The 13,471-nt window shown below is 43.2% G+C and overlaps 2 protein-coding genes across 2 annotated transcripts in view; both read left to right on the top strand.

Moving 5' to 3' along the window:
• MRPS15 (mitochondrial ribosomal protein S15) overlaps positions 1 to 2,882 on the top strand; it is a 5,915-nt gene extending 3,033 nt beyond the window's left edge. The window contains exons 4-7 of the mRNA XM_011358068.2: positions 3 to 43; positions 996 to 1,054; positions 2,293 to 2,484; positions 2,733 to 2,882. Of these exons, the coding sequence (XP_011356370.1) occupies positions 3 to 43; positions 996 to 1,054; positions 2,293 to 2,484; positions 2,733 to 2,867 (427 nt within the window). The 3' untranslated portion in view covers positions 2,868 to 2,882. The remainder of the gene's footprint in view (positions 1 to 2; positions 44 to 995; positions 1,055 to 2,292; positions 2,485 to 2,732) is intronic.
• Positions 2,883 to 4,238: 1,356 nt separating this feature from the next.
• Positions 4,239 to 13,471, top strand: part of OSCP1 (organic solute carrier partner 1) — a 22,895-nt gene continuing 13,662 nt past the window's right edge. The window contains exons 1-2 of the mRNA XM_011358067.2: positions 4,239 to 4,467; positions 13,307 to 13,461. Of these exons, the coding sequence (XP_011356369.1) occupies positions 4,356 to 4,467; positions 13,307 to 13,461 (267 nt within the window). The 5' untranslated portion in view covers positions 4,239 to 4,355. The remainder of the gene's footprint in view (positions 4,468 to 13,306; positions 13,462 to 13,471) is intronic.

Genomic DNA, 13,471 nt, shown 5'->3' with positions numbered 1-13,471 from the left:
GTCATGGCAAACCCTGAGGACACCAGCGCTCTGGAGGCTCGAAGTTGGTTAGGGGGCCTTCGGGGAGTGGGGGTGCAAGGAAGTCTGCTAGCTAGTACTTGATCCAGAGCCCTTGTCTGCAGGTACACTAGGGATTACATGTGACTTGTTAAAGGGAGAGACAGGAAGGATCAAAAGAAATGAAAATTGGACTGTGTATCTTGAGCTATGTGATACTGGAGTCAGTGCCTAGGACCTGCCTCATACCTCTGTGAGCTCAGGCATAGTTCTTCTGGAACCAAAGCTCGTCTCTCTGTCTCTCTCCACTCTGCAGCTTTGGTGGTATAAAGGGACCATGTGGTCAGAGCCAGGGTTCTCACTGCACTGTCTTCAGTGCTCCCAAAACTCGATGTGTGTATAGGAAGGGCCTACTATAGTTACAGCCTCTCCTTGGGGCCACCTTTTGTTCTTTTCTCCATACTTGCAATATAGGCAGGAATCAAACAGTAGCATATATGAAGGAAGGATATTCTGGAGCATTAGGACATGAGTGGGAGTTGATAATTTTGAAAACTCATTAGTGAAAACACAGATAATAGTGGCAGCTGGAAGGGGAGAGGCAAGGAGCAGACCTTTGACAGTTTGGGAATCTCGTTACATTGGCTAGGACCCCCAGTGCAATGCAGAATCATTACCCATGATAGCATGCATCCTAGACTAATTCCTGAATTTAATAGAAATGCTCTAAAGTTTTACCATTAAGAATGCTATTTGCTATGGTTTGGGGATGATACCTTTGTAAGATTAAGGAGCTTCCCTCCCTTAGGCTTTTCTTTCTGAAGGGAAGATAATCCAAAGTCTTTTGAAATCTTGAAATTCAGAGTGCTTCAGGAATTATAGAGAGCTGTACAAGAGCCTTGGCGATGGTTATTCTTTGAGGTCTTAAAACATAACCCAGGCCTGAGCCCTTCCTTCCTCTGTGCCTGGCTCTCATCCTCTGTGGTTTGTGGTTTCAGTTGTTGCCCTGACTGTCAAGATCCGCAATTATGAAGAACACATGCAGAAACATCGAAAGGTAAACCTTGAGCATCGCTCACAGCTAAACACCAGCAGCTTGGGCAGAGGGGTCTGAGAAGTGAAAGGCTCTGGGTCCAGAGAGGCAGCTTGAGAAGCCAGGTGGCTACAACACCAGAGTGCCCACCCCTCAGCTAAAGTGAGAAAAACATTTCCCTCCTGCTTCCAACAAAAAATGGAAGCCTTCCAGGGCCATAATCAATGTCACCAATGTCAAGAATACAAACTTTAGAGCATGGTCACAGTGTCTTGGCACATAGCGGATTCTCAGTAAATATTTATTGAATGCATGGATGAGGTCAGATTAAGCTTGGTTCAAACTTTCACTTAACTATCTGTGTGACTCCAGAGAAGTTACTTTATATGCCTCAGTTCTCCTCTCTGTGAAATAGGGATCATAATAGTACCTGCTGACAGGATTACAAGGACTATATGGAAATAATATCATATAATAATGTCAACCGTAATTTAAAAAATAAAATAATAATAGTAGCAGCCAATATGATGCATACAAAGTATTTAGGCCTCTTACTAAATATTTTACATGCATTAGCTCATTTAATCTTTATACCCATCTTTCTATCCCATTTTGCAGTGGAATAATCTAGGCATGGAGTAGTTAAGTTATTCCTCAAGGCACAGCAGTAGGAATCGATGCGCTAGGACTTCAAATAGGAGATCTCGTTCCAGGGCCCATATTCTGAACCATAATGTCGTATCTCAGCACAGTGTTGGGCACAGAGCTGCTATAATTAGGCAATGGCTGGTATTTTTAATAAACACACAGTTGCGAATACAGAGTGGTCTAGCTCCAGCCTGGAGCTGGTTGAGCCTGTTCCTTGGAGATCAGAGTTTTGTTCATTTGAAGTGTGGAACACCAGCTGCATTGAAGAGGTCCCTTACAGAGCAGCACTTGGCTGCAGATAGGAATCTCTAGAAAGGGCAAAAGGCTTTCCCTCCTCTCCACCCCAGTTGACAGTTTGCTGAGCTGTGGAGAGGCTGAGTGGGTGGTGCAGGGGAAAGAGCATGAGATTTGGAGTGAAACCAGTAAACCTGTATTCAAGACCTGATAACATCATTGAGCCTTTATTTTCCCATCTGTAAAATGGGAATAACAATGACAATATTTGCATAAGATTGTTGGGAGGTTTCAATGAAATGGTAAAATGACCATCCATTATTACTGTGAAGTGGCATGCCATTTTCTTGTATTAAAAAGAATACCAACTCACTTTACAGGACAAAACCCACAAGCGCTATCTGCTGATGAGCATTGACCGGAGGAAAAAGATGCTCAAAAACCTCCGTAAGACCAACTATAATGTCTTTGAGAAGACATGCAAGGAGCTGGGGATTGAGTACACCTTTCCTCCTCTGTACCACCGAAAAGCCCACCGCCGCTGGGTGACCAAGAAGGCTCTGTGCATTCAGGTATGAGTCCAAATTGCTGCTTTGGTTGGCCCTGCTCTGGGACTGTGGTGGAAAGAGCAGAAGGGAGGGGTTGAATGTTTCTGAGGGAGGTGTGGAACTGGCCCCAAGGCCTTGCAGTGGCTCACAAACCACCAACTCATGGAGAAAAGCTGGGCTGACCAGCTGGGGAAGTCAGTTCCCACCCCAGCTGCTCCCAGTCAGAGGTTTTGCATAGAATTACAAAGTCTTCCTGCTTCCTCCATCTCCAGGTTTTCCAGGAGGCTCAAAAGCTGAAGAAGCAAAAAAGGGCCTTAAAAGCTGCAGCAGCAGCCAAGAAACAAGGCCAGACAAACCCACAGAGCCCTTCCAAAGCCGGGCCAGAGGCAATCAAGAAAAACCAATAAATTTTGTTAAAGTTATGTCTTTCTGCCTTGAAGAATAATAAGGGAAGGTGGGGCTCTTTATGGCCTGAGGAGGAGGAGGAATTCATTCTTTCATTCAGCTCTGGGATCTCAGGGTTGTCTGAGGCAGAGACCCTGCCCTCACACCCTGCCTGACCACAGACGCAGGTGCCCGAGACACTCTCATAACACACCTCACATACACTCACACAAACAACTCCCTGTCATCCAGGTGGCATTTCAGTGGAGGCAGACTGAGCACTGCAGCACAGGTAGTAGTGTAGCTGGCTGGCTGCTAGGTAAGAATGCCAGGGGAGTATAGGAGATGGTGGAGATGTCTCTAAAAAGGTAGTTGGAGACAGAGTGGAGTGCCCTGAATGCCATGCCAGGGTGATCTGTCAAAGAGATGTGTCATATTAAAAGTGCTATCTTCTGCAATTTAGCCTAGCAAAGGAAAGAGCTGTAATATGGAAGAACACAGTAGTACAGAGAAAGAAAGATAAATATAAGAAAGATTTTGGAGGAAAAACTAGAATTTGGTGACCGATAATAGGACTCAGGAAGATAGAGCTGAGACCAGGATCAGCTTTGAAGTCTGAGTGGTTAAAGGAAAAGATGATTGGTAGGTTTTAGAAATACTGAAATTTACAGAAATGGATGCTCATCAACATATACATGTTCAGCAAGGGACGGGAAGGTGATCCTGGAGCTCAAGATGGGGGTGAAGTATGGGTTCATTCCCCTCAAAGCAGAGAAATGGATGGGAGGCCTGCTTAGCAGGAAAGAGGGAGCTTGGGAGAATCCCCAGCATGCATTCTCCAGGAGCGAGACAGACAAAAACACACCTGTTTGCTTTCGAAATCAGGTGGGGCTTCACTCCAAGTAGCTTTTTGGAAGGAAATGCAAATAATTCAAGGACTTCTGGTCTGGTCCTTACCCCACCTAAAGGAAAAATCAGTTACCATTTTATTAGGGCTTTCATAGCACTTTTCATGATCTCATTGATTCCTCTCTGCAACCCTATGACGTGAGTGTTCCAACTTATGTGTGAGGAAATCCAGCTTCAAAACACCCGCCCAAAGTCACACAGCTAGGAAATAACAGAGCCGCGACTCAAACCAAGATCCACCTGCTAAAAGACTGCTCTGGTTTTGCTTGAGTTTTCCTCGTTCTTGGGCTCCTGCGTAGGTGGCCAGGCAGGATGAAGATGGTCACACGAACACAGCTGAGCCGAGCTCGGTGCCCGCGCCCCGCCCCGCCCGAGCCTTTCCGCAGAGCTTCAGAAAGTCAAATTACGCCCATGGGGCACTCCGCCCAATAAGCGTCCACCTCTAGGCGCCCCCCAACAAACAGTCTGCTGATTGGGTTCTTTGGCCGTCTGCTGCGTTGCCCTAGCAACCGGGCTGGGAGGACGCAGTGGTTAGGCCTCCAGGCCTCTCTCTGTCTACCCAGCCTTGGGGCTCTTGGCCAGCACTACTCACTTTCGGCACCATGTCGGTGCGAACGCTACCGCTACTCTTCTTGAACTTGGGCGGGGAGATGCTTTACATCCTGGACCAGCGGCTGCGGGCCCAGAACATCCCGGGAGACAAGGCCCGCAGAGGTGAGAGGCGCCCGGCTCGCGGAGCCAGCCCCACGCCCCGCAGCCCGATCCTTCACCGAGCACCCACAGCCAGACCCACGCCCCGCAGCCCAGCCTCCTCACCCCTCCCTAGCTCCCCCAGCCAGGCCTTTTTACAGACTGATCAACACCCCTGCCCCCTGCACTCTTATAGCCAGGGACCTTTCTCACAGTGCCACAGCCCATCCAGTGAGGGCTGCTCAGGAGGCAAATCCCCAAAATGTTCTTTTCACAGCAGAAGGATTTAATATCTCCATTGAATATTATTAGGGTACCTCACATCTCCCCCCCAATTTCCTCATCCCCTCAACTTGTAGAGGTGATTTCCTAATCTCTCTTGATAGCCAGTCCCTCCCAAATGTAGGAATCCCAGCTGCCCACCACCTGGTGACATACCCTCTGCTAGTCCAAGCATCCTTTTCCCCCAGGGAACAGATTTTGATTCTCCATTCCTCTGTGTAGTATCCTTCATAAACTGGAAGCCAGTCTTGCTCATTTCAAAAGCTATTTCTAGAAAGGTGGGGTCCTGAAATAACATAGATAAATAAGAAAACATAAGAAAGCTATAATTCTTTACTTTCACAATTGTTGGAAGAGAGTGAAATTGTGAAAATAACTATACAGAGTTTAGAGTTTCTAAACTGTAAAATCTGTCTCCCGTATACACCACAACTAATCCCCCAGAGAAATGATCACCTAGAACTCTGCCACCCTTTTTCTCTCCCTCTTATTCCCCTCTCAACCAACAACTGCTTTCACCATATTCCCTGGAATTAAATATGAAGGAAATATTATATTTCAAGGTAGAGGAGGAAAAGTTGATGTAAAGGTAACTGACATGGCCACTGATTGAAACATTTATTCTCTCCAACAGTTTCTGTATGGCTCAATGTTAATCATACATACTCAGATATGCACTATTGTGTCTGAGCAATTGAGTCCAAATCCATGCATAAAGAGATAAAAAGAACTCCCTATAGCATACCCCCTCCATTCATTCTGCACACTGCTGCCAGTGAGTTTTCTAAAATGCAAATCTGTTCATACTCTCCACTGCTGTCTGGAGACCAAGTCCTTGGCAAGACATTCTAGGGCCCTTCCTGATCTGATCTCTGTCCACCTCTGCAGTCCCATGTGCCACCATTGCCTGCCTCCTACTTTGTATCTTAATACCTAACTGCTTATATGTCTCCATTTAAAGCATGTTTATTCCTGTTTCCATGGTAGTAATCCCCATTACTACCCCAAACCTCTCATTTCCATGCTAGAACTTCTCTTTCTTCCTACATTATTCAGCTTAAGATTCATTTCTGTCAGGATGCCTCCTTACATGGGGAAAGGGCCTGCACATGCTCCCATGGCACCCTATGCATGCCTCTTTGCCTTATCACTGACCATATTACCCTGAAATGGTCTGTGTATGTGTCTCTTCCACGTGATTATCTTATTCATCTTTGTACTCCAGCACCTAGCATAATGCCTAGACCAGAATAAATTGATGCTCAGTAAATATTTGTTGAACTGATGATCTAAATTGGCTGTTTTATGACATTGCTATTTCTTTCTCAAGAAGGTTCTGTTTTCCTTGGCACCTATGTTATTTGATTCCATTTGGGCTAATGGCACCAGTGAGCAGACAGGTAGTTCTTGGACTGGTAGTCTGCATCTTGGAAGGCAGTGTAAATTGGTAATTTAATTAAGAGTGTCCTCTCTCGAGTCATACAGATATGGATCCCATTTCCCGCTTTGCCATTTAACTAGTTGTATGACCTTAGAATGTAATCTCTATAAGCCTGTTTCTTTTTCCGTAAAATGGGAGTAATAGCATATACCTTACAGGGAAATTGTAATGATTGAATTAGATAATGTATGTATTTAACATGTTTAGCACAATAAATGGGTGTTGTCTTTCAAGAGAAGGTCTGGGTAAGACCCTGTGAATACTAGGAGACTGGCTTCCTTTGTCTTCAGGAACTTCCTTTGTATTCCTGGGTTTGCTAGATACAGCTTAAGGGAATTTCAGCCATCTTTGGTAATTCACATTCATGCACTCATTACTTCCATAGTTTGGGTCAGTGTCAGAGGTCATGTAAGATGCTTGGTGGAGCCTGATCCAGCCCTTCCGCGCATTCACGAGTGATAGGGCTTTTGATTAGTCTGGTCCAGTAACTGATTGTAAAAGTGGGGGACATATCTTCTTAATGACAACAACAAACATTTATTAAGCACTTACCATGTACCAAGGACTTCCCTGAACACCTTAATCCCCACAACTATACTATCATGTAGGTTAATATTACTATCCCCATTATACAGATGGGAAAACTAAGGCTAATTTGTCCAGGGTTATATAGCTGGTAAGAGAAGGAGAAAAGAATCTGAACCCAGGTCATCAGGCTCCAGAGCTCATACTCTTAAGCAATATGTCCTTAACTGCTACACTATACTTTCATACCTGGGGGTGACTGTCAGAATCTTTGGGTGCATGGGAGGGGGAGAAGTTGGAAGGTCAGAAGGAAAAGGAAAGGTTTGGAAAAATATTCAATATACCCAATGATTTTATAAAAGAAAGTACCGCAGTTGACTGATGGGAGCTTGTAGAAGTCAGAGTGAGAAAGCAGGGTAGAGAACGTGGGATTCAAAGTTGAGAAACACTCATCTATCTCACTGTTTGGAGTTGGTGTAGCTGCAAGAACATGAGCCACTGTGACAAATGCCTGTGCACCGAGGCCTATCAAACACCAGACACAGTAAACTAGTCTTCTTTGAAGCATTGAATAGAAACCATATTTCTTCTAGATGTTTTCATTATCTTACACAACTAATTGGTCTCCTGGAGGCCATCCTGTTCCCACAAGGCCAGTACAAATAGTGTAGTTTTTCCCCACAATACAGCCTCTAGTTTAGCATTCAACAGAAAGGAAGTGCCCTATGGGGCAACTTTCGAATGTTGCATATTGAATGTTGTCCCACATTTTAAGCAATAGTGAAAATAATAAAAGCTACCTCTACCTCACTCCCATCCTCTTAAAAATGCTCATAAATAAGACCTTATTATATTTTGTTTGCAGTCCTCATTTTACAGAAGGGGAAACTGAGGCATAGAGCCATTCAGTGATTTTCTTTTCCAAGCCATGACGTGTAGTACTGAGCAACCAAATGGTGGTGAGGTTCTGTTTTTATTTTTCTAGTTCCACTTCAACAGGCAGCTCTAGATAGCCTTGTGCCTGCCTCCCACTCAAAATGTAGCTAAAGTGGAATTGTCACAAACAAGTCATCTAGAGAAATAGTAGAAAAACAAGGCATCGGTTACCTTCCCCTGGATCCTTAAGTGGAAAGGGGCCAGGAGCACAAGACACTGCAGAGACCTCTGCTGGAGCCAAGCGTCATAGCCCACGGGAGTGCCTCATACCCCCGGGGCATGCATTTGCCAGCTCCATTTTTGTCAGCAGCCAGTAGTCACTGTCTTGTAGAGCAGCTATGCCCCTTGCAGCACCACGGTTCCCAAACACACCTTCAGGTGGGTCCAGCTCCACCTTTCTGAATTCCCATAAGCCTATCAGGCAAAACCGCCTGTAAAATAAATGCCACAACAAGATAGATGTGGACATTATGCTAAAGAAGCCACTATCTGCGTTAAGAAGGCCTGACTCTTGGTGCCGCTTCCCCAGTGTTTTCTCTTCCAAACACCTGTGACTCTTGTGGGAGAAAGATGGTGAGTTTTCCCAGAGGAGTCTGACCTTGCCATGGGAAATCTTTGCAACCAATTAGGACACAGCCCTGGCTGGCTGTGCTTCCACCACTGGTCTCTTAGGGGCTGTTGGTATTGTATATTGAAGACATGTATATGTTTTGATTATAACTGCAGAAATCACCTTCGTAACAATCTAGTGGCAAATGGTTTCCAAAGGAGACCATTAATTACAAAATGTTTTTTAAATGCGGATGTGCATAGAACTCAGATAATCAATCTGAGAGTGATTTCTCTAGATTGGAATCTCTCCCAAAAATAAGAGGGGATAAAATCATCTTTCATCCTTTATGGGTGGTGTCAATGTCATTCAGTAGAGAAAGTACAACTAGAAGAGAAGCGCTTGGTGTCTGTTATCCATTGCAACCCCACAGCAACCCTATGAGATAGATATAATTATGATCCCCATTTTACAGATGAAGAAACTGAGGTTAAACAAGTTGCTTGAAGTTATCTAGGTAGTAAATAGTAAAGCCAGGTCTCAACCGATAAAGGGTCTTAATTCTTTCAGATTTCTAGCCAAGTACATTTTTCGTTATTTGGTCTCCTCTCGGCATCTTCCTGACCATCTTTGTCCTCAGGAGCTTTCTTTACAGGCCACCATTCCTCCCCTCTTTTTACCTGGCAGTCACGTAGCTCTGTACAAAGAGTATATCAGCAACAAAGACGTGTTTTCCTTTTAATTTACATTTCAAGTTTTCCCATTAGAGCAGTTCCGTCTGTACTTTAGAAAGAGAAATCTTACATTCATAAAAAATCAGGTTATACAAAAAGAAACTCTCTTCTCTCTGTTCTTGGAATTATTCCTCCTTGTGGAAGTTAGTTATATTCTCATAGCATTAACGAGGATAACTTCTTGAGTCTTTCGCAACAAACCCCAGGGTAGCTAATCCTTCTGAGTTTCCTCTCCTCTAGTCCACTCTCTATAACAGGGGTGCCCAAACCCCGGGCTGCAGACTAGTACCAGTCTGTATCCTGTTAGGAACCAGGCCGCATAGCAGGAGGTGAGCAGCAAGCGAGCAAAGCTTCATCTGTAGTTGCTAGCCGCTCCCCAGCACTAGCATCACCGCCTCAGCTCCACCTCAGCTCATCAGGCATTAGATTCTCATAGGAACACTGGTCCCTGATGCCAGAAAGGTTGGGACTGCTGCATAAGATAGAGCCTCTCTAGGACTTGTTTTTAGAACTTCTTTATCCATCATCCTTTTAAAAGTTTCACATGGAAGCCAAAGTATTCACACTAGACATTAATGCAAACATGAAAAATAAAATTTCATAGACCAGATAATTGGAATTGGTATTTTTAAAGCCTCTTTGAAAATGATGTTCTTGCTTCATGAACTGGTGTTTTCTTTTTATATGCTTCATGTAGATGAATGGACAGAGTTGGACAGAAAACGAGGTATGCTATCTCTGGGCTGCATGTATTCAGTCTGCATCCACAGGTCCTTTGTCAGTGGGGCTTAAAGTGGGACCACTTTAAACATTTCAAAGTAAAAAAATAGGCATGAGTTTCTCTTTAGCCAAGATATTGGTTATACATTTAAATCTTTTGCTTAAACAAATACAGCATGTAAGATGAAAACCAAGCAGACTTTGCCACAAGGACCGTATTACACATGAGATACGTGTCTCTTTTCATCAGTTCCAAGCTTTGCAGGGACAGCTGGGTCAATAGCTACACTTCTGAGTAGGTTTTCCTATTTGGGAGTCCCTAGAGCAATTCTGTGGTGGTATCGTATAACCAAAGAATTGTGCTTCAACATGAGTGACTTTCCTTGAACCATTCTCCTTAGCACACAAAGATATCTGTTGAGCAACCCAGAAAAATGGGAGCATGTGACTGCATGGCTGCCAGAATTGTGGGCAGAAGGCATGATATCATGCATGCAGTATGGCCCTATCATGCCAAATCTTCGGTTTCCTCTTCACCTACAACTAGCAGCAAACCTGAAAAAGTTTGCCAATTGCTCAAAATAAAATAATAGCCTTTCTCACCTTTAAGTGTCACGAGTCCCTTCCATCATTTGACATTTGAGTGTGGTTTATGCATGTCATCAGCCACCATCCTCAATATTTTAAATGCTCTTACACACCAAGTATGCTGAGGAGATAACATATAATGCTGAAGAGCCCAGGCATTAGAATCAAACATCTCCATTCTAATTTCAACTCCACCACTGCGTGACCTTGGACTTTAAGCTCTCTGAGACTCAGTTTTCCTCCTTGATAGAATAAGGATAATAATTCAGAGTTGCCTTAGGTATATAAATGAGATAAAGATCTAAGCCCAGTGCCTGGAACATAGTAAGGATTGGAAACATGGTAACCATAGTAGCAGCTTCTCTCTTTTACCCTTGATTCCAAATTGCATGTTCCCATGAACAATTAAATCTACAACAGAGGTTTGGTAAAGACTCAGTTGCTTTCATCTAGAGCCAGGCTCAAAGAAAAGCCCAGTCGAAGTTTCCGATACACTTTTATTATATTTCACAACCATCTTTTGCCACTTCTCTTGAGCAATTTTTGGCCCACCTCTTGACACATGGCAGAATGTCAGGTGAGATGTGTGGATTTTGAAGGCTCTTTGTATATGTAATTGAATCACTGGAATTTATTTTACCTTAAGCATTCAAAAACAATGAGCAGAAACTAACTTCGTGTTCTGAACTCAGGACTAGAAGTCTCATATGTTAAGAACTCAGTTAACTAGCCCTTCTGATGCACCTGTGAAAAACCACTTTGCTCCCTGAACTAAGGCTCTTCCTGATGAAATCTGGCTCCTAGAACATTCCTGCCTCATGAAACTGCAGAGCTCATGTGAGTGCCAAAAACTAACAGCGAGACAGACTAACACATGTGGTTAAAACTATTTCTCAGGTTTAACTTAAATACAACCTGGGCTGCTTCTCCAGGACAAGGACAACATTTACTTCCTCTTTGTTCTCTGGTGTTTATCTCGGTGTTTGGTACAAAGTAGGCTCGCCTCAACCAGGTGCCAGGCAAAGCACGTTGTGAAATGTAGACATGTTAATCTGTGCCCCCATATTCTTTCCAAAGAATTAAATGAGAGTACTGGGGCCCAACCGTAGAACTGCCATTTCCCCCTTGGGGGCATTTGTGGTCACTGCTCTGCCCACAGGGACAGGGCCTGCAGGTGTACTTTCTCGAAGTTCTTGTGTAAAGAGCCATGGTAATATATAGCTTATTCAGTTCCCAGAGGGAAAGGCTTCATTTTGCTTTTTACTTTGCCAGAGCAGCTAACAATCTCTTTGCAATTTTCTTTCTTTTAGAACTGATTTATTCTAGATTCTGCTAAAGGCTAAAAGACCCAAGATTAATGTATCAGAGCTGATATGATTCTTTAACTTGAATTATTCCTCTTTGGCACTCTTCCCTGGCCTACATAAATCCATGATAAATTCAAATTCTCTCTGTTGAGGACAAATGTGTGGCTTTTCACTTGTGCCTATATTCTTGCAAATTCTGCATTTTATATAGGCTGCAGTAAGAACATCTATTGCAGGTACTTGCTTGTTTAGATTAAAGGCAAAAGGCCATGCATGAGGCATACTCGAAAGAGTTATGTCTCCAAGCTGACCACACCGGGGACGTGTTAGTGCATATTAAGGGCAAGCTGCAATGGGTTGAAATTGTGAGATGTGAGTGCTACTCTGCGTTAGTAATGGATTTGGTTTTTCCTCACTAATAGAATGGCGTCTAGAATTAAATCCAAAGGTCAAGTGCGAGTTCAACACTTCTGTAAGGAGTCGTGGTCATTTCTTTTGTGTCAAGTTGCGGGGTGGGGGAAGCCCTTTCCCGCCTCTCCTCAATCTGTAGCCCTTCCATTTAAGATTTAAATAACAACCAGCCCTCAGCTCCTCCTGCCCCCCAAAAATGCTCTTTGAGATGCTTTAAAATGCTGCCCTGAGCCTGCAATACTTCTATCAGTTACCTAAACGTAGAGAGAGTGCATGAAGTCATGACCTTAGTGCTCTACCTTGCCTTCAGTCTGTAAGAGACACTGCCAGAGCCAATCACCTGGCTTGTCCTTTGTGCAGCAAAAGAAAGAGGCATTTGTATATTTCAGTAATAATCACTCATGTTTAGTAATTAATTTTGTATAATTATTTTAAGTAACCAGTTTTCCTTCAGATTTTAATTACTATGAATGTATATTCTCAGCATCCATATATGCTCACCTGTAGGTCAGAGTATATCGGTATAATTAAGAACAATCTGTGTTTAACCATACTTGTTCCTATTTAATGTACCAGAGGGTTTTCCTTGCCTTCAACTAATGATATTCGATTAGCAAAAAATACCTAAATGAATGAGTGAATGAAGAACTAGAATTTTAGACACTTTGGTTTACACACACATTGAGACCTTTAATTCTCACCAGATGGAAATTTTCTATTTAAACAACAGTATGAGACATAGCACTACAGTGTAATATCAATATTATTGATCAAATATAAAAAGTAAGGCATTTTAAAATGGTGTTACTCTCAAGTACACGTCTTGTAGAAACTTTAGAAATGTTTTCATCTCTAACCAGTGAGTAGATTTGTCTATTTTCATAAACTGTTTTGCTAAAAAAAGCCAAGCACCATTATTGGTCCCATTTTTATAAAATTTAATTTTAAGTAAAACTGTTATAGATTTGCTAAACAAAACAAAAAAAAGAGTGATGTTACTTCTTATTTTAAGGATGAGACATAATCTAAAATGCATATAGGAATGTTGTTTAACGAAAGAAGCAACATTTCCCCTATCATCAAGTGCGATAATGTCTGTAAAAGTGGTTTGTAACCTCTAAAGCACAACATTTGTACATTTGTCACATTTAGGTTTGCCCTGACGTAGTCTCATAAAGCACTCTTGACTCCGCTCTCCATTGGAACGCCCATGTGATTTTCTCCCCAGGGCAGAGATATCACCATGTACATCAGCATCCCCCACTCTGCATGGGCCCAGCTCCTCCATCCCAATTGTACACAGAGAGCATTTCCAGAATAAAGTTTCCTCCAGGACCTTGCTCAGCTATATCCTCTCCTGTCTCTACAGTTCTGAATGACATCATCTCAACCATGTTCAATCGAAAGTTTATGGAAGAACTGTTCAAACCCCAAGAGCTCTACTCCAAGAAGGCCCTGAGGACTGTCTATGACCGCCTGGCTCATGCCTCCATTATGAGACTGAACCAGGCCAGCATGGATAAGGTGAGCAGAC

This window comes from Pteropus vampyrus, unplaced genomic scaffold, assembly GCF_000151845.1.
Source record: "Pteropus vampyrus isolate Shadow unplaced genomic scaffold, Pvam_2.0 Scaffold36, whole genome shotgun sequence".
Lineage (NCBI taxonomy): Eukaryota > Metazoa > Chordata > Mammalia > Chiroptera > Pteropodidae > Pteropus > Pteropus vampyrus.
This window is presented reverse-complemented; position numbering and strand designations above follow the sequence as displayed.